The sequence below is a fragment of the Pelodiscus sinensis genome, chromosome 4 (genome assembly GCF_052426305.1).
Source record: "Pelodiscus sinensis isolate ZL-2025 chromosome 4, ASM5242630v1, whole genome shotgun sequence".
Taxonomy (NCBI): Eukaryota; Metazoa; Chordata; order Testudines; family Trionychidae; genus Pelodiscus; species Pelodiscus sinensis.
The window spans coordinates 112,089,558-112,108,972 of NC_143055.1; the positions used below are offsets into that span (position 1 = coordinate 112,089,558).

General features: G+C 41.3%; 1 protein-coding gene across 3 annotated transcripts in view; it reads right to left on the reverse strand.

Moving 5' to 3' along the window:
* Positions 1 to 19,415, reverse strand: part of BANK1 (B cell scaffold protein with ankyrin repeats 1) — a 416,748-nt gene that overhangs the window by 337,583 nt on the left and 59,750 nt on the right. For all 3 annotated transcript variants that reach the window (XM_075929668.2, XM_089778053.1, XM_075929667.2), the window contains exon 3: positions 14,525 to 14,590. In XM_075929668.2, coding sequence (XP_075785783.1) covers positions 14,525 to 14,590 — 66 coding nt within the window. The remainder of the gene's footprint in view (positions 1 to 14,524; positions 14,591 to 19,415) is intronic.

Below are 19,415 nucleotides of genomic sequence, written 5' to 3' on the forward strand. Positions count from 1 at the left end.
TCTGGTGCTCCAGCCTTTTGGGATGAGGGGAAGGAAGGTGGGGACTGAGGTTCAGGGCTTCCCATAGACAAGATTTACTTTTCTGGGGTTCTAGTGTAAGAGGATTTTATGGACCTCCTTAGGCTCTGGGTAGGGACAAAAATAAGGGGTACAGTGTGCAAGACAGAGCTGCCAGCAAGTAAGATAGGAATGGGGTGCAGGATCTGGCAGGGAGGTGGGGTGCAGAAGAGGCTGGTAATAGGGTGTCTGGCCAGGTGGAGGGAATAGGAACAAGGAAGGGTACAGTGTGTGGCCAGGACAGAGGGTGCAATAACAAGGGAGGGTGCTGGAGCAAGCTGGGGGTGCCAGGTCTTGTGGGAGAAGGAAGTGACAAGACTGGAGGGGGGATGGTCTGGGCATGAGGGGGAACCTTACTTGTCTTTGTGCCCTCTTGCAGCAACGGCTGCAGCCATGCTGTCCTGGCTGCCCCGGAGGGAGGCCCCACTGCCGCGACAGCCACTCAGTCCATCATTCCATCTGTTCTCTGGGTTGGCCTGGTGACGTGTGGCCACGGTGCCTCCAGAGTCGGCCCCAGGTCACGTGGCTGCAGTAGTGGTGCCTCCGGGGCTGGCCGTGGATCACATGGCTGAGATACTGCTTAGGAGCCTCAGCTCCAGCGCTGCCTTATCTCCAGCGGCTATGCAAAGGGAGGAGGGATGGAGCTGAGCTCCTTTCCCCACAGCATGAGTGCCACAGGTTGGGCATGCCCGTTAGGGGCTGGGCCTGGAACTGCCTCGCAGGCCAGATCAAAGCCCTAGGCAGGCTGGATCTGGCTCACCAAGAGGCTTTTGCCCATCCCTGATGTAGAGTAACTACACAAGTGCTCTAATGCCACTAAAGCCCAGGGTTTGTGGAAGCAGTCACAGTCTTTTTGAAGGAGGTTTAGGTGTTTGCAATGCAATAGTTCCACTTCCCGAAGCCACTCTGACTTACATCCCCAAAACGCTTCCTTTGCACAGCCCTTGACAAAGAACGTGAATGGGGCCTGAACCAAACCCACAACAAAACAGTTGTGGGTTTGCTGGATTTTATGACCTTGCATTCAGACCTAGATTAGCAGTCTACTTTGTACTGAGGCAAATTTTAGGATTATTCCAGATTAACATTCTGGGACATCCATAAATATTATCTAGATACACCTAGAATTTATTTCAGATTGCAGTGCTAAGTTTATTCTTCTTCTATAGTGAAAACAGAATTTGATTGCGGTATAACAGGCTTTGAAACAATGAATTAAGGGGTGTCATATCCTTCACTGCATTAATTAAAAGAAAAATTTTATTCTTGCAAAGACAAAAACCACTTCATCATCAGACAAAATTGAAAAGAGAAATAATTCAAAAAAATCTGGCAGGGTCAAGTCTCTCACATGCCAATTTCTCATTATCATTCTTTGAGAGTTCTGTGAACACTTGCCAATTCATATTTATACAGTCTCCACTATGTTTATCAACAGAGTATTTGGTGCCTTCACGTAGTGTCTCTAGTTCTTTGCCTAGTGATACAGTCTATGTTAGAGCTAAGAGAATGACAAATTGGTATGAAGTTTAAGAGCCACATTTTTATATGTTATTTATAGGACAGTATCATCCAGAGGACCTGAATCAGAACTGGACTTCTTGGTGTTGGGCTCTATATAAACTCAAAAGTAACAGAGACCATCTTTTGATATTCACCACCCTTTCTGGGCAATTCAATGAATCTGTCTCAGTCTTCCTCTTTTGTTGACGGACCGATTGCCATCTAGATACTTGTTGGTCCTTTGTAACCATCCTGGGCCACTGGCCAAGTCATTTGGCATCCTGTCTTCTTCCAGGGTGGTGAAGAGCCTAATATGTCAGGAGGCCAATTGCCTGAGACAAACGTCTCTTCAAGAATGCTTCACTTATTCAAGGCCTTAATAAGCCCCCTGCTGGTTTTGATAAGTGAATCACCTGCCCACTCTTCAGGATCCAGGCCAGGAACCCTGCGTAACATCGTTGGTACCACTCTCTCTCAAGCCCTTAGTGTTATCCTTGCCTAAGTCTTATCACATCTCTCTTCCGAGCTGTTTCTCAGAGTCACACCCTGTTGTCTTCACTTCCTAGAAGCTCAGCTTTCTAAGCAGCTTCTCCCCGGTCTGCTGCTGAACTGTCCTGCTCCCAGTGGCTCCTCAGTGCTTCGCTCTTTTACTGTGCAGTCCTTTTATCTCTACAGTTGTTGAGGCCACCAATTAGCTGAGCTGTCAGCTTCCTGACTGTCCCTTCAGCAGCTGAGTCGGTATGGGGGCTATATACTTAATGACAGTAAGAGAAAAGGATTTTCCTGTTGATAGTGAATAGAAAGCAGTGGTGGCAGGTAGTGGTATGCCAATTACTGAAAACCAACAGGTAAGATTCCCTCAATGAATGGCATATTCATATTATATAGCAATTAATAAAAAAGTTGTAACTGTCACTGCAATCCAAAGATAACTGTGGTCTCATTTAATAGTATTCTTTCCCTCCAATCAAGAACCCAAACTATAATTCCCAGCATTCAGATTTTCACCATGAGTGCCAACACCATTGTCCCTAACATGCCATTTCTGTATTCATTGAACAATCACCATTTCTGCTTTATTATGAGATTAGGTTATAAGTGGTGAATCCAGTAAACCCTTTATTCTAGGCCAGGGTTACCTACTCAACCCATGGCCCACGGCCTATTTGTGTGCAGCTTGGGTTTACACGGGGCTCAACACGTCACCCACTGGTGGGAGCCAAAACCAAAAAGTAGTCAGTATAATGGTCTTCTGTTGATATGTGTTTTAGTAGTTAAATTCCTGGACTGGCATTGCTCATTAAAAGTGCTGTCATGTGGGTGGAAATTTGATAAATACTGCATTTTATTAATATCAGCAGAACTGACTTAAATGGGGCCTGTGTGTTATGTAGTCTTGCCTTAATCTTTGTATTCATGTCCATCAGTATGAAACAAGCTATTTGCATATATTTGCATATATATTTGCATGTATATGCAACCATACTTAAGTCGTGGCCCTCGGCATGTGCTGTGAGTATCATTGTGGCCCCAGAACTTCCAAAGTTGAGTAGCCATGTTCTAGGCATTTGCTGCAATATGCGAGGGATTAAAAATGCACTTAGAATGGTGAAATGTTGCTAATAGGAGAGAAAATGGGTATGGACATGGGAGATGCTCCTTTTCTGTAGGCTGTCCACTGCAATCATTCTAACTAATGAGATTAGTCACAGAGAGGGAGCCATGTTAGTCTGATCAGATTAGGTGGTGTTTTGTCACATGGATCTTTTGAAGACTAGTATTTTGAAGCATTGATTGTGATTCCAATTTGTTGAAATGGCTGTTCCTCTACCAGAGAAGTCATAGGAAGTCAGCTATTTTGAAAGTTTTGCAAGAATTGAAGTTCTTTTAACAAGGTTTTATGATTGTAGATACATATTGGCATGTAAGTGGCAATATGAAATAACATCCCCTGCTTTCCTAAAGTCAGATCCTCAAATACAAATCCATTTGATGACCATGTTTTGCAGAATTTACTCTATCTTTCATTGCTCTGAGATCTAGCAAGATCTTCAATGTAAACATGTTTTTTTAAAGATGCCACCCAAATCAAACTGTTCATCATGCTTGACATTACTTAAATAATAGCAGACCATTAAAAATAACTCTGCTACATGGTGAGAGATCAATCAAATATTTTTATACCTTCATCATCATAATATCTGGACTTCTAATGGAAAAATATTTTACAAATATGTGTTGTACAAATATGTGAACTCATACATATTTCCTTTTGTAGTGCCCTATATGAGTTTAGTTATTGTAGAAATAGTGGTATAAATAATGGATCCATAAAAATGGGTCCCTTCATGAAGGATCTAAATATCAGAAATAATTAATTGCATCTAAAGGTGTTTATTTAAACAGTTAAAAGGAAGCTAAAATAAACAAAATAGCTATTATTCTTTTCCATTTAAGATACTCCTTCTAAGAATTTTAGTTCATTATAGAAAGTAATGCTCTATCTCACAGACTGCTTATTTTGGCACATTTCTGAAAAATATCTATCTTCATACTTTTAAAAAGTATTAATCTAAAATGTGTAGCTACATAAATAATTTACCAAATATTAGCTATGTATCTGTTACACACATTTTAAGAGTTATTCATTCAGTTGAATACTGTACGTATGCTTTTGATTTTATTTCAATCCCACTTCTTAATTCATATGATGCAATAGATTATTTCAGTATATTTTATGCAACCCCCTCTGGAATGCATATAGCTTTCAATTCCACATTTTCAACTGAACTTATGATATTTCTTTGAAATTGTATTTCTCTGCATTAAATGGAATTTTTCATGAATGCTTTAGCTCAGCTCCTGACAACCTCCACTTTATACATGCAACTTCCTCCACCAAATGAATTCTAACCTTTCAAATGCACTCTATTTAATCGCTATTGCGGACTGCAAGGTTAAAAAAAATCACCTGCTTTGATATTTGGCACTTGTTATATACTTTAAGTCAACAATGTGTGTGACAGACTCTGGGTGTTAAAAACAGCAAAAGAACTTAAATGAAACATGCATATGTGTTCTAAGGTTACCATGGTAAAATGCTCATGGCCAAAGTCTGAGATCCCTATTCAGTTTTTACTCAGCCTTTACACATACACACCTCCCTGTGGTGCTTAGAACTGAAAGCAGTACAACAATGCTGACTGAAGAGCTACTCAATAAGGTCCCTATGTTCCCTTCCTTACATTGTATAGCACGGAGAGGATCAGAAATGTGTAAATGATTTTCAGGATTGGGGATTGAATTTACCAGAGAGGAATTTTGTGGAAAAATAATTCAAAGCTTGTTGGAATGATAACGAATCAAGGAATAGTTTCTATATACTTTGTGTCCCCTTTATAATCCATCACAAATTTATGTCAGGTAAATATGCCTGCTAATGCTGCTTGGGGCAGGGATAACTAAGTCTAAAGGCTCTCTGCCCATTAGAAGGACCACATGGATATATATGCTGGGTAGCACACGGTGACAGCACAGCAATTCTGAGTGCCTTTTTGCTAATGAGGAGGGCTGAGAGGGACATGGGGCAGAGGAGTTCCCTATTCGCAACCAGAGAAACTAAGGCTTTATTTTCCTTAAATCTCCTGCACTACATCATTTCAAGGCCAATCCCTTCAACTTTTTGGAACTATCAGTAGCATCACTCTTCCTTCTCTGCTGAGAAGGGAGAAATTCTCCACTTTAAAGCATTTCAAGTCACAGCAAGTGATGTTTAGTGCAAATAAAAATCGGTGCTGTATATTAACAGAAATTATTTCTAATTTGGTAAAAATAAACAAAACCTCTATGATCCTTATGCTGGAAATGTTGACCTCCATTTGAAGCAGTCCAGATATTTGAGCATTGTGACTATACTATTGGGATTTATGTGTGGGTGAACAAAGGAGAGACCATACTTGAATGCCTGCGTCATGTTATCTGGAGTGATTTGTTTGCTCAAAATCATTTCAATCCCATTTTCTACTTCCATGCTTGAGCTCTTCTATCAAAAATTGATGTTTGTGTTTGTTATTTGTGAGCTAGCCAGAACTGTCTATGAATCCAAAATGGCCCTGTTATCTGAAAGAAAAGTTGCTCACCAAAAATAAAATAAGCATACTTCAAGCCATAAAATTCCCATTAAGACATGGCTCTCTATATATGGTTTCTCACTGTTGGTTGCTAGCCACACACCAATCACAAACAAGTCTATGGATGTGACATCAAAAAACCTGAAGTTACCAACCAGAGCGTAGCTTTAGAATAAGGATGTGATTTTGAGCTCCAAAGCCTGCATAAGTAATTGCATACACACACTTCGTGCATGCACTACCACAGGCATGTACACATGGCTACATCATTCATATAAAGTACATGCTTTATTGTCACTCACAAGACATTAATACTGTTGGGGTCTCCAAGCAATAATTAAATACTACTCATCTGGCAATGCACTGTAAAATACATATAGTAACACACAGCCCCTCTTCCAAAGAGCTTACAAACTAGACACCCAAGATGTGTGACGTGTAGGAGAGGAAACAGAGGCACAGAAAGGTAAAGTGACTACTTGCTCATGGTCACATATGTCTGTAACAGAACGGGTGCACGTTGTACCTACCTGGGTCAACACCCTTGGAATCTGACTGGTTCCAAACCAAGGAATTTACCAGACCAAGGGAGGTCAATGCCAGCCCCTCCATTGCTGCTGGCTGCAAGACTCTGCTCTGGCAGCAGCAAAGAGAGGGGCTGACATTGACAGAGCAGGGATGGAGAGGGCGCTTGAGGGAACACCAGGGGCCAGGAGGTGCTCCCAGCCCCCACCACTGGTCATGGAGCTGCACGGCCGGTCCCTCCCGTCAACCGTGGGGCTCCACCACTGGCCACAGGGCTGCACTCCCAGCCCCTGGCTGTGGAGTTCCACAAATGTCTTGCCTCTTCCCTTGAGTGGCCTCCCATTCCCTGCTCCTCCCCGTGCCTCCTTGAGCTTGAAAGCAGCAAATGATGCTTCTAAAGCTCCAGGAGAGTGGGAGATGAGTTACTGAGTGTGGGGTTCCCAGCTTTACCTTGTGAGTGCTCCAGCCTTGGAACATCCAGTGATGTTTCTGGACAAGGGAAGTCAGGATTACAGAAGTCCAAACTGTAATAGAAACCATGTATTCTGACTTCTACCCCAATGTTTTCCTATTCGCTAAACCAGGTTGTGTCATCCTCTACATCAGAGCTACTTAGGCCCGTTTGTTTGTGGCCTACAGGTGTGAGCCAAAACAAAAAAGTAGTCAATATAATGGTCTTCTGTTGATATGTGTTTTAGTAGTTAAATTCCTGGACTGGCAATGCTCATTGAAAGTGCTGTCATATGGGTGGAAATTGGGTAAATACTGCATTTTATTAATACCAGCAGAACTGACTTACATGGGGCCTGTGTGTTGTGTAGTCTTGCCTTAATCTTAGTATTCGTGTCCATCAGTGTGAAACAAGCTATTTGCATATATTTGCATATATATTTGCATGTATATGCAACCACACTTAAGCTGTAGCCCTCGGCATGTGCTGTGAGTATCATTGTGGCCCCTCGGGGCTTCAAAGTTGAGTATCCCTGCTCTACATGATAACACAGCCTGGAGTAGTCAGGAAGTCAGGATCCATCCTCCAGCCTCTCTGCATGAATAGGGACATCTGCCCAGTTAGTCAGCTGTAATATAATACCAAGGAACCATAATATACCAGCATTAGTGTTCCTGAAGTTTAAGGTCTGCAGATTTGGATCCATTATCTCAATATTACTGATGAGAGCAAGGGAAAGTTATTGGCAGGGGACACGGACAGATTCCCCTAACAGTAAGAATGTGTTTTCTGAATGGTTAATATGTGTAGATGTTAAAGAAACCTTCCCTTCAACAAGGTACAAAGTTCAATACACACTAATAGATGTTTATTTATGTAAAAAAGTATATATAGTAATATAACAACCAACTCCTGCCATTTCTGGAAAAAGAAAGAAAATATTAGGTTGAAATTCTGGCCCCGCAAAACTCACCTGACCAACAGGAGCAGGATTTCACCCATAGTACATAAAAAGCAAAGTTACAACAGCACATTCTTACTGTGTTTGAAATCTGTATATTCCAGATTCAAATTCCAACATCTTCAGAGGGGAAAAGAGTTGTGTGTCAAACTGTATCAAGACACCAATGAGTTACACAAGTTTGTTTACAATAAAACAACCACTTACTCTTAAATACAGAGGCATATGCAGGTTAGCATTTACCACAGAAGAGGAGCTCATTTCCTAGAAGTAGGGAAAATAATCTCAGTTCAAACCCCCCACATAGAGTTGCAATGTAAATGGTGGCTGAAACTAGAGATGGCTGCATAGTACTGCCTCTATTAGGCTCACACAGATATGGGGAAGAGAGCCTCAAAAACCTGGCCTCCTGTGGGGGAAGACAAAAAAAATTGATGCACAGTAAACAAAACAAAACCAGCAACACAGAACCAGTACATAATTCTAAATTTGTTTACCTTCTTGAGGACTGTCATCCCATCATTACGTGCTGTGATTCACAGGTAGAGTACACTTTTCAGTGCGATGGATTTGGTTTGATGGCAATTCCAGGGAGCTCTTAATCTGTAAGTTCATACAACAGCAGCTCCTAGCCACCCTTCCTGCACTGGATGAAGACCAAGTAAATGGTGGTTGTATTGTAAATACACTTTTGTAACTCATTGATGATGTCTTGATACTATTTGGCACACGACTCTTCCCCTCCTACTCCTCTGTAGATGGTGGAATTTGAATCTGGAGAGCTAGTTGAATACACATATTTCAAACACAGTAAGAACAGACTGCTGTAACTTGGTTTTTTATGTACTATGAGTGAAATCTTGCTACTGTCAGGCAAGTTTTTGGGGACCAGGATTCCACCCTAATATTTTCTTTCTTTTTCCAGAAATGGCAAGAGCAATTATTAGTTTTGTACAGTCACTTAGGATTACCTGGTCCATGTTAATGCTCTTCATTCTAACAGCAGCCTGTTACTCTGCTGGATCACAAAGTGGCCTTGACCCACCTGTGCATTCTATCATGCATCAATAGAGCCTCTCCCCCCTTCAGTCAATTTGTTCTTACCTCTCAGCAAGATCCCTGATGGGAATTTTGGGCAATTACTCTTATTTCTGAAGCTCTCCCTTTTCACAGGGTGATGCAGGGTTTCTTCTGTGTGTCCATGGGACTGGTGAAAGGGTTAGTGAGGAGACAGTGCTGCAGTCTCTTGGTAGGTTCTGACAGGATACAGATCTAATACTCTGGGGTTCTCAACCTGGGGATTGGAGCCACTCTGCCATTACCATATTGCGAAATGGAAAAGATGGTGCTGGCTAGACTGCAATTAGATGTGTATAGGATCCTGCAGTCAATATAAAAGAGGGGGTTTGTGGTATGGAAAAGGTTAAGAATTCTGGGTCTGTTTCATTTGATGCAGCCAGTGCTGACAAGTGCCTTACCTAGTTTTGTATTCAGTGTTGTTGTAGCTATGTTGGTTCAAGAATATTAGCGAGGCAACGTGTTTGAGGTAATATCTTTTATTGGATCCACTTCTGTTGTTGAGAAACAAGCATTTGAGATTACCGGCAGTATTTGGCAGAAGCACTGGCAATGACTAGCTGGCAGAAGATTAATTCAGATGAAACTGAATTGATATTGCTAGGTAGGAAGAAGCAACCAGAAGGTGTCGGAAAGATAGTATCTACTGGTATTTAATCCTTTAACTGAAATATATGCCCCACTGTTTCTTGATAGGATTATTGATTCAGCACAAGTCAATATGAGTTTGTACAGCAGTTTTATTACGGTGGATCATCTTAGCTTGAAATTTGCAGGAGACAAGAGTGGTCTGTATCACAATTTGCGTTTTGGAAGTATCAGGTATGTTTTAAATATGTATATCTTGTTAGTAACAAGTCAAGCTGGTGCTAGGCTTAGATCTCAGGGTCTCTTCTGATGTCCTTCTGATATTAACAGCAAAGCAGGTGGTCATTGAGAAGCCTTGACTGGCACAAAACTTGAGAACTTTCTGATCACTGTCATTCACACAATCAATGCCATGTCTACCCAGAATCCCAGACCAGATCTCAGCATTGGACACAATTCTTGCATCAAAGTCTCCAAGTACTAGGTGGGTTTCCTTTCATGGAATCCTGCCAATCAATTCATCTATTAGTAAAAACTATCCCTCTCCTCACCACTAGCATGCAGAGCTGGAGCACAGACACTGGTGAGGTTGAGGAATCCCTTCTGTAAACTAACTCAAAATGTCATGATATGTGAGGATGTCAAAATCAGAGCATCACACAATGACATGAGTTCATCTCTGATAGCAAAACCCACACCATACTCTCTCCTTAATCATTCAGGATTTCCATGCCAGTTAATGGTGTAGGCCTTCTCCCATATAAAACCTGTGCCTGAGAGCTGAGTTTCTAAAACAGCTGCAATATCATTTTTAAAACATGCAAGCTCTTTACTCAATGCTACCATTTTCCTCAAATGTGAATTCAGATCAAAGTCATATGTGAAGTCTGAATATTCCAGCAAGCAATTCTGTTTACAAAAACAATAGAACCAGGATGTAAACAATGAAGCGGGGCTTGTTTAATCCACCTTTTCTAGGGCCACCCTCACACAAAGCAAGCAAGCCATCCCTAAAAAAGGCAGCTTGGAAATCTTGGTAGCTGCCCCAAGGTCCTTAAACCTCTCTTGGATTCCCCAGGAAAATCTTGCCAAGACCTTCAGTGTATATGCCTAGGCAACGTTATGCAAGGGTAGAAGCTTCCATAGACCTGCCATCCCCCCGCTCCCACATTAGACCACTGAGCCAGAATCCAAAGGCCAGAGTGAGTCTGGATGTTCAGTAAGACAGATATTGTAACTTCTGACAGAGAGCCAACCTAGATAGATCTGCTAATTGCCCATCACTTCAGCATGAGGACCTTTTCTGTCAGGGTGAGATTCTTTAGTTAGGGATGTGAACGGCTAGCTGATAAACAAATGCTTATTGGATAGTTGACACACTAGTCGACTAGTCACTTCCCCCTGTTTGCTGCTTCTATCAGAAAGAGGCAGCAAAGAGGGGTGGGGGAGGGGGTGGGGGAGAGAACCAGGTGCTTCAAAGTGGCAGTGGCACATGGAGTCCAGAGCCAGACCGTGAACTCTACATAGCGCTGCCACTTTGAAACACTCTAGTCCCGGTCTGAACATGACATTTCAAAGTGGCAGAGCTGTGTGGGACTGTTGCTATACTTCAGAGGCGAAGACGCCCTTATCGACTAATCAAATAGTTGATGCAAACTGCATTGACTATTCAATTAGCCAATTAACCTATATTTAACATCCTTATCTTTAGCCAGTCTTTACAACAAGTATCCAACAAGCAGTGGAGGACACAATTTAACATCATGCCGGGACTAATCTCTTTATTTACTCAATTAATAATAGAATACAAGTTCAACAGGTCAATGGTAAAAAAGCAAAACTAGAGCAGTGGCTCTTCAATTACTCAATGTGTATTTTAATTTTAGGGAGCTCCAGTTTTGGGGTAAATTAATTCCACAATGACCTGAAGAAGATCTCTGTGTACCATGAAAGCTTGTCTCTTTTGCCAACAAATGTTGGTCAAACAAAAGATATTACCTCACCCATTTTATCACCATTCAGCAATGGAGCATATATGTTTTCAATTGCATGGTTAAATGGTTTTTATAATCTATATACTTGGAAGCCAGCAAAATTATTTGATTTTTCCAACTCGGTTTATAAATTGTCACAATGGATGTGCAGGGTGGGATAAAATGAAAAAATATTCCATAACCTATCAGATCTCTTGAAATTTATTTCTTAATATAGCTTGTTCTGTTTTCTTATATGGAATGAAAACACCGAAATGAAACAAAGTAAATATACAAGAATAGATGTGTGTGGCTAATATTATTGACTTGTTCAAAGTATTTTGGCCTCAAAAATATTTCGCTTCACTTTCTTTACTTTTGACTTAATTGCACATGAGAATTCTTTTATCAGATACAGGAATGAACCCTGATAAATTTACATCATTATGATTAGCATGCTACCACTGGCTATTTTCCATCATTCCCAGGTACTACCAAATCAGTTATTTTCACATCTGCTTGCAACTCATATTTCCCTAAAGGATCTCAGAGATTATATTGGTTTTCCATTTTCCATTATACACTCTCACCTTTTCCCTTAAGGCTTTTCACAATTCACTTTAGTCAATCAGTTCTTATTGATTGTTAGGTCTCACTAGTTCCCCATCTATCTTTGCTTTATTAGATACATTGTTTGCTTTCTTTCCCTTTGTCTTGTCAGATACTTGCTGTTCTTTCCATTATTATTGCTTCATAGTTCTCACTTAAGCTTTATACTTTTGATCTGTTCACCTTTCATTCCAACTAAAGCCTAGATTACCTTACTCTTGGCTTGTGCCTTTTTTATGCCAGACAGTACACTTAAAAGAGAGAGCCCAAATTTCATTGGGCCAAACTATCTCTTTTTAAAACCTTCCCTAAAAGTTAGTTCTTTCATGCTATTTTCTCTCAGATAAAGTCTGCATAACTACTTGTTTTTAAGCTCTTTTCTCCAGAGATCATATTTATCTAAAAAGCTAGAAGCTTCTTGACATCTATGTATCACATGCTTTATATATTTTTGTGACTGAATATGCTTCCTTTTTATTAGAGATAAGCAAAGTTGCAAGATTCACTTTGCTTCTGTCACTACTGAGCCAAACCACAGTGTTTAGTTTGGGAGGTTCACATATGTCTTCAAGGACATAACCAGCTGACTCTTAACACTTTATCTTGACTGATTTCTGAGACAATGACCTGATAGTGGCCAAACATCCCATTCCCCCTTCCTTTTTGGGCTAGGATATCCCATGGATTTTCAGAGATGTCAGGTAGCAACCCTGATCCCCCAAAACCCGTTAGAGTGTGTACCGGAGGCAGGAAGCAACCTTCTCTCCATACAAGAGAGGTGAAACTGGGAAAAACTTTTTTTTTTTTTTTGGAGATGGCTTCTGCATTGATTATAGGGGCAGAGAAGCCTTATAGATTGCTTAGCAAGGTAACTGGGGAAAACACTGGGGATTCCCAAGAGTCACACATTAGGGATTATACAACATCCTAGGTGACTACTACCGAAGGATTTTCCTAGCTACCAAAGGAAGAAGATGGTGCAAGAAATCTCTTGCCTTTGCACTGCTGCTGAGGGAATGCAAGGATTGTGTGAGACCAATGACTTTCCCACGTGGGCAGGATAAAGGTAGGGCTATAGCGGAGTCAGGGGACAAAATAAAAGGGAGCACAGGGAAGTGCAGCTTCTAATTATTTTCTTCTCTTGGGATGACATGGGGCGGGAGGAAGGAGATCAGCTCTCCCTTCTTACACCTAGGTTTTTCCTCCTCATATTATGCTAACAATCTCAAGTTGATTAGCCAGTAAGTTCCCATATGTTTTCACTCCAGCTCAGCTCACTCAGAGACAACAAATGAGGCAGTAATCTCAGAGAGACCTCCCTCTGTACATCAGCCAAGTTTTCTGGACATGTTCAGCCAATGACTTCAGAAAAGTTTTAACCATGACTTCAAACCAGCAAGACAAAGGTCCTTAGTCAACTCAGAGCTCCCATTGCCTTGACATCGCCTCAGTCAGCTACAGGCACCATGACAGTGAATGGCATCAGTAGCCTGTGCCTTGACACAGGGGCAGATGACGATTTTGCATGGCCCAGGGCAGCACAATTTCGTGGGGCCCCCCCTTTGACATGGCGCATGTGCGGGGCTTCTTGAAGTGCGGGGCCCTGGGCGGCCGCCCCACTCGCCCTGCCCTATATCCGCCCCTGCCTTGACACCAGCCCAGGAAATCTGAGGTGTCAAGCTAGTGACGTCACAGATACCTATATCCTGGCATGACCTGAACATGCCAGAAATGTTGAACTAGATACCTTACGGACAAGTGACCTGAATGCAGTCTAGCAAGTTACAAATTCACAACCAATGAGCTCACAGCATCCCGAGACTTAAATTTCATGCTAGCAAGATAGAGCTGCTGATGCAGTAAGCTCAGACAAGCTCATACCTTGCCATAAGTCCAGCAAGACAGAAGTGCCAAGCCACTTGGAATTCCCAAAGATGTTTAGTCACTTCACCAAAGCCTTTCATCAGCCAGCAAGTGAATGGTGCTGAGCTAATGACTTCACAGAATGGTGTGCAATAGAGATTTACTGAAGAAGCCTTTATGTAAGGGTTGATGGTAGAGGGCATGCTAGGTGAGAACTAAAAGCAGAAGTGCCACCTTTTCTTCATCTCATGGGTGCGGTGGTGGGGATTTCATTTCTCCAAGTTCCATCTCCTCCAGCTTCTTAGCACTGACTGACAAAATAAGCATTCATTAAGCTAATAATCCAGAATGCAAAGCACCAGGAGGAGCTGGTACCTGGATGGGGAGTTGATTGAGCCCAGCTGCCTTTAAATGAAACAGCACTGACATTTGACAGAAGAAAAAGAATAATTCAAGCTGGAAGTCTCACATCAGCTCATTTCCTCCACAGGAAGATCCTTATGTCCCCACCAAGGGGAAAAGGAGAGGGAAAGCCCTCTATCCCCCTTCTAGCTGGGGGAGGGAGATCCTGCCTCTGCCCAGTACAAGCTGGATTTCCGGGGCAGAAATGAGCATGTGGATGTGTGAGTACAAGACATGTTCCTCTATGCAGTTCCACATTCAACAAATTCACATTCACCTTCACATCCACTTCCTTTCAGGTCACACAACATTTAAAGACACTTAACCCTATGTTCTCAAAGTTCTTTTGGCTATTTTCATGAAATTTAGGGAACTTCAAACTCACCATTTGCAAGAACTGTTTCATAGATGTAAGACAGTGACTCTTCAGCTTCTTCCTTCTGTCGTTCATCTAAGAAAAGAAAGATGTTTTAATGGATGACATCTCCCTGAAAACATACTGAAATGGGCATCTCTCTGGCTAGTTTCCCTCTGGTTGCTTCTTAAAATGTTTAATTCTGTATTCTAGAAAAGACAGCTCTGATCACTGGTGAGATGAGAAATACTTTAGGAACAGCTTACTTTGGAATAACTAGTTAATTTCAGGACAGTAACCGCATATTTTAGAGATTTTTTAAATTGAAGCTTACAACAGAGGCTTTCTCCATAAAAATATTAAAACCTGCTTGTTTTTCTGCTCCATTCCTGAATTTACATATTGAGACTAAGTAATTTATTAGGTGTTAGTTCATTAGTAAGCATTAGTTTATGAGATATGACATGTGGATTAGGTAATATGATAGCATAAGTGAGAAAAGAAAACAGTTTGTACTATGAAATGCAAAGCTTTGTCACTCTGAGTCCATATCACAGCACAGAAGGATAATAACATGGAATTAAGGTAGAAGTCTCATTGTGGTCAGTAGAAATCGTGCATGTAGACTGATGGCAGGATTAAAACCTCGTTAGTTTTTACTTTGAGCTTCCTGGCTTTTGATCACTTGTACCCCTGCCTCAATGTTACTGTCCAAAGTTAAGGTATACAAAAAGGAGACTTCTGAGAAGTGAAATTCCTACAGAAGGAATTACAATGGATGAGGTGCCATACAAACTTCATTTTGACACACTGCTTTCCATAGATATGAACTTCACAAAATCCCATAGAAAACCTATGCATTTCTCATTAGACTATTAGGGTATGTCTACACTACAAAGTTAATTCGAACTAACAGACGTTAGTTCGAATTAACTTTGATAGGCGCTACACTAGCGCTCCGCTAGTTCGAACTTAATTCGAACTAGCGGAGTGCTTAATTCGAACTAGGTAATCCTCATTTTACGAGGACTAACGCCTAGTTCAAATTAGCTAGTTCGAATTAAGGGCTGTGTAGCCACTTAATTCAAACTAGTGGGAGGCTAGCCCTTCCCAGGTTTCCCTGGTGGCCACTCTGGGCACAACCAGGAAAACTCCTCTCCTCTCCCCCAGCCCCAGGCCCTTAAAGGGGTAGACTGTGGCCAGACGGCACTTCACACAGCCAGCCCTGCCAGCAGTCTCTGGCCCGAACCAGTGGCCCCAGGATAAGCCAGGGAGCCAGTGCCAGCTAGCCGTCCCCTGCCCAAAACGCTAATTCGAACTAGTTTTTAAGTCTAGATGCGCTAATTCGAATTAGCTTAGTTCGAATTAACTAATTCGAACTAAGTTAGTTCGAATTAGTGCTGTAGTGTAGACATACCCTTAAGTATTATTGACACTAAAATGATTCTCTGCAATAAATAATTGTTTTAAATCCATTAGATCAAAGGAAAGATGACATAAAGCATCACTGATTTCTTAAAATCAAGTGGATTAATGATTCTTCTGAATAGACCATATTTATATAAATGTCTTTATAGGCAAACGTGGTATTATTGTGCAAATAACCACAATACTGAAGACCATTTTTCACAAATTCAATATCAGAAACTAAATAGAACAATATTAAAAGCTATCATTTGACAAAATATAGAATAATTTAAAAAATCTAAATGAACCAAATAATCTGAAACCTTAGCAGTAAGACAAAGCTGAGTAATTTATATTTGCTTGCATTCCCCCTTTCCCTTTCTGAGGCCTAATCCTGAGATTCCTTATATAAAGGCCAAACCTATGTTAAAAGTGGTGAGCTTGCTGTGGAAGAGAAGTGAGGAGGGGGATAGTCTGGGAAGACCCCTTATAAGCCAGTATGTCTCCTTTTGGTACATGCGGAATCTCTGTGTTCTTCAGAGTTTACTAAAAAATATGGGAATGTGGGTTTGTGCATGACTGATCAACTAATTGTGTGTCCCTCATAAGGATGTTAAGGAGCAGATATTTGGCTGATAAATTTGTATTGACTACACAAATAATCGATAAGGGAAGGAACTCTGCAGAGTTGCAGCTGAGGTAGCTCCTGGAGCTGGTGTGACACAGGACTGAGTAGTCCCAGCTCGTGCTGGTTCCAGGACTACTGTAGTAGTGGCTCTTACTACATTTAAAAGGCAGAGCCGCAGAGGGTAAATCTGGAACCCAGCACGAGCTGGGACTGCTCAGTCCCAGCTCTCACTCGGTCCAGGACACTGCGGCTCTGCATTTTAAAAGGAGCTGCTTGGCTCTTATTATATTTAAAATGCAGAGCTGCAGCAGTCCCGAGCCAGTGCCCGGCTCGTGTCAGGTCCAGCAGTCCCTATTCACAGTGACCTGGGCTGGCTGCGGGCAAAGGCTGCTCCAGCAGCAGCCCCTGTCCCTGGCAAACCCCAGCTAGCGCAGACAGAAGATACTCCTGTAGCAGACGCCACAAACGGGCTGCTGCTAAGGCAGCCTCTGCCCATGGACTGCTGGGCCCCCCCGTGGCCAGAGGCTGCTTCGTGGTAGCCCTCCCCCCGCGCAATTCCTCCCACTGCTGCTGCCTCTCATAGAGCAGTGGGGGGGGGGGGCAGAAGGGAAAGCAGGCGGCACCATAGAGACGGTATGGGGTGGGGGAGGGAGTTGGCCATACCAGCTCCTGCTTCCCTCCACCCTTGCTGCATCTGATACATAGGCAGCAAGGGGCAGGAGAAAGCAAGTAGATGAGTACTCTACTTGACCACACGATAAGCTTGGGGTTATCAGGTAATAGAGTACTCGACTACTTGCTTACATCCCTTGCCCTTCATTTGGTGGGTACCCAACCTGAGATCCTGGTGGCTGATTTGCAGAAATGCTAGGCATGCCCAAATGCAACTAGTAGGAACTTCACTTTGAGCTTATGAAGTGCTATGTAAAGCTAAATACTCTGACAAGCCAGGTCCTAGGTGTCTCAAACTGGACATTGAAAGTCAGCTGAAACATTTGACCTTAATTTTTGTGCCTCATTCCCCATCTGTAAAATGTGGGGTATCAACACTCATTCACCTTATCAGCATATGATGAAGATAAAAAAATAATTAAGGTTTGAGAAGCACTTGCATATTATAGTGATGAGCACAAGTGGAAATTTATTTTTGTTTTAAGAACAGGGTTTGAATAGTATGCAAAGCTTAATGGCAAACACTAACAAATGAAGTATTGACTAGCTGATCATTACATGAGTGCTATCTATATAGTGAACTGAATGAGACAGGGGTATTATGGAAACAAAAAAGTATGTGATCGTGCCATTAAATGATACATCATAATGTATTTCTATAAGGGGGTTGAGTTAAGATCACACAGAAACCTTAACTCTGGTATTTCTACTTTTGATTTGCTTAACTCTGTAGAATAAATTTTTTTTAACACGGGGAGTGCAGGGTGCAACTCTGTTTTCATTTATACCAGTACTTTGGTATCCTAAAAGTAGATGGGCTTTCATATTATCCTAATTATTCACTACAACTTTTTCATTCAATGATACATAATGACATTTTATTTTTCCTAAATTCCTAAATTCCCTAAGAAGATTACAAGTGACATTTTATGTTGCAGTCAAAATAGTGTGCACAAAGAATACAGTTCCAATGTTTTTCTGAGTTACACTTGATAATAATTCTTAGCTAATTAATAAAAATAATTAAAGTATAAAACAGACAAGTGTCAGTGGCATCTTACAAGGAGGATACACTCCACCATTTCATAGTCCTAGATAATATAACCTCCAAAAATGCTTGCCGGAACTAGCAGATATATAATTAAATATTAACTAATGACTGTCCTACTTTATATTATGCAGTTTAGTTTCTAAATGCAAACAAACTGGGAAAAATAATGATAAAACCACTAATAACTTTAAAAGATAAGAAATGCATAAACCTTTATAAACATTGGTAAGTAAACAAAATGTATTCATTAGATTTACTGCATACAGTATAAGACAGCAATGTTTAATTTTCTATTCATTTGAGAGATATCATCAGTAAAACTCTTTATAAACTTGTCCTATAAAGTGATAAAACATTTAAGATGTCAGTGAATTCATTTTACCAGGTGTAAGCAGTTTTCATCCAATTAGTGTATGAAACAAGGGGAAAACATTGCATACTCTGTACATACTTCATTATCCAAAGGCTCAGGTCATCACAAATGGTTAGACACATCAAAAGCCAAACTGCCAAAAAAGATACAGAAATCTGATTATATGATGAGGAAAGGCTTCTGGCTTTTGCAGGATTAAGAAAAGAAAGTAGAAGTCAACAAGTTTAATTAGCAAGAGACAGGCAGTCTTGGGAGCCAGGTTACTGGCCATTGAATTTTTCACCTCCAGCTCAAATAAGTCCTTGTTAGAAAAGTCCATAAAAATTATCATGATCCATATGAAATGAATCATGGTGAGCAAAACAATAGCCAAATTACAAATGCTATACCACCATCACACCAGCACCCTTGTAACAAGCCTGTGAAGCTAAAGGTTGACATGCCATCATGGAAACAAACATCTCTGGAAGTCCTAGTTGTCCCCTCAAAATAGTTTTGAGTTACACTGGCAGGCAAAGTGGAAAAGCCCACTGCATGATTATGTGGATGAAGAGCGGATTCAGTTCTCCAAAAGCCCATTCCACAAGTAATAAACTCATCCAGTTTGTTTTTGTTTTAAAATAGAAAGTTGAATTGGCATTTGAGACATTGCTCACTGAGCAATGGTGTCCATGAGAAAGGTCAGCATTTCCCTCAGACCTTGTTCCCCTGTGATTCCTTATTATTGTTGAATTTTAATGCCATTTAGCATTTCAGATCTGTTTTGTTTTTTTGGGAAGGAGTGGTTGGT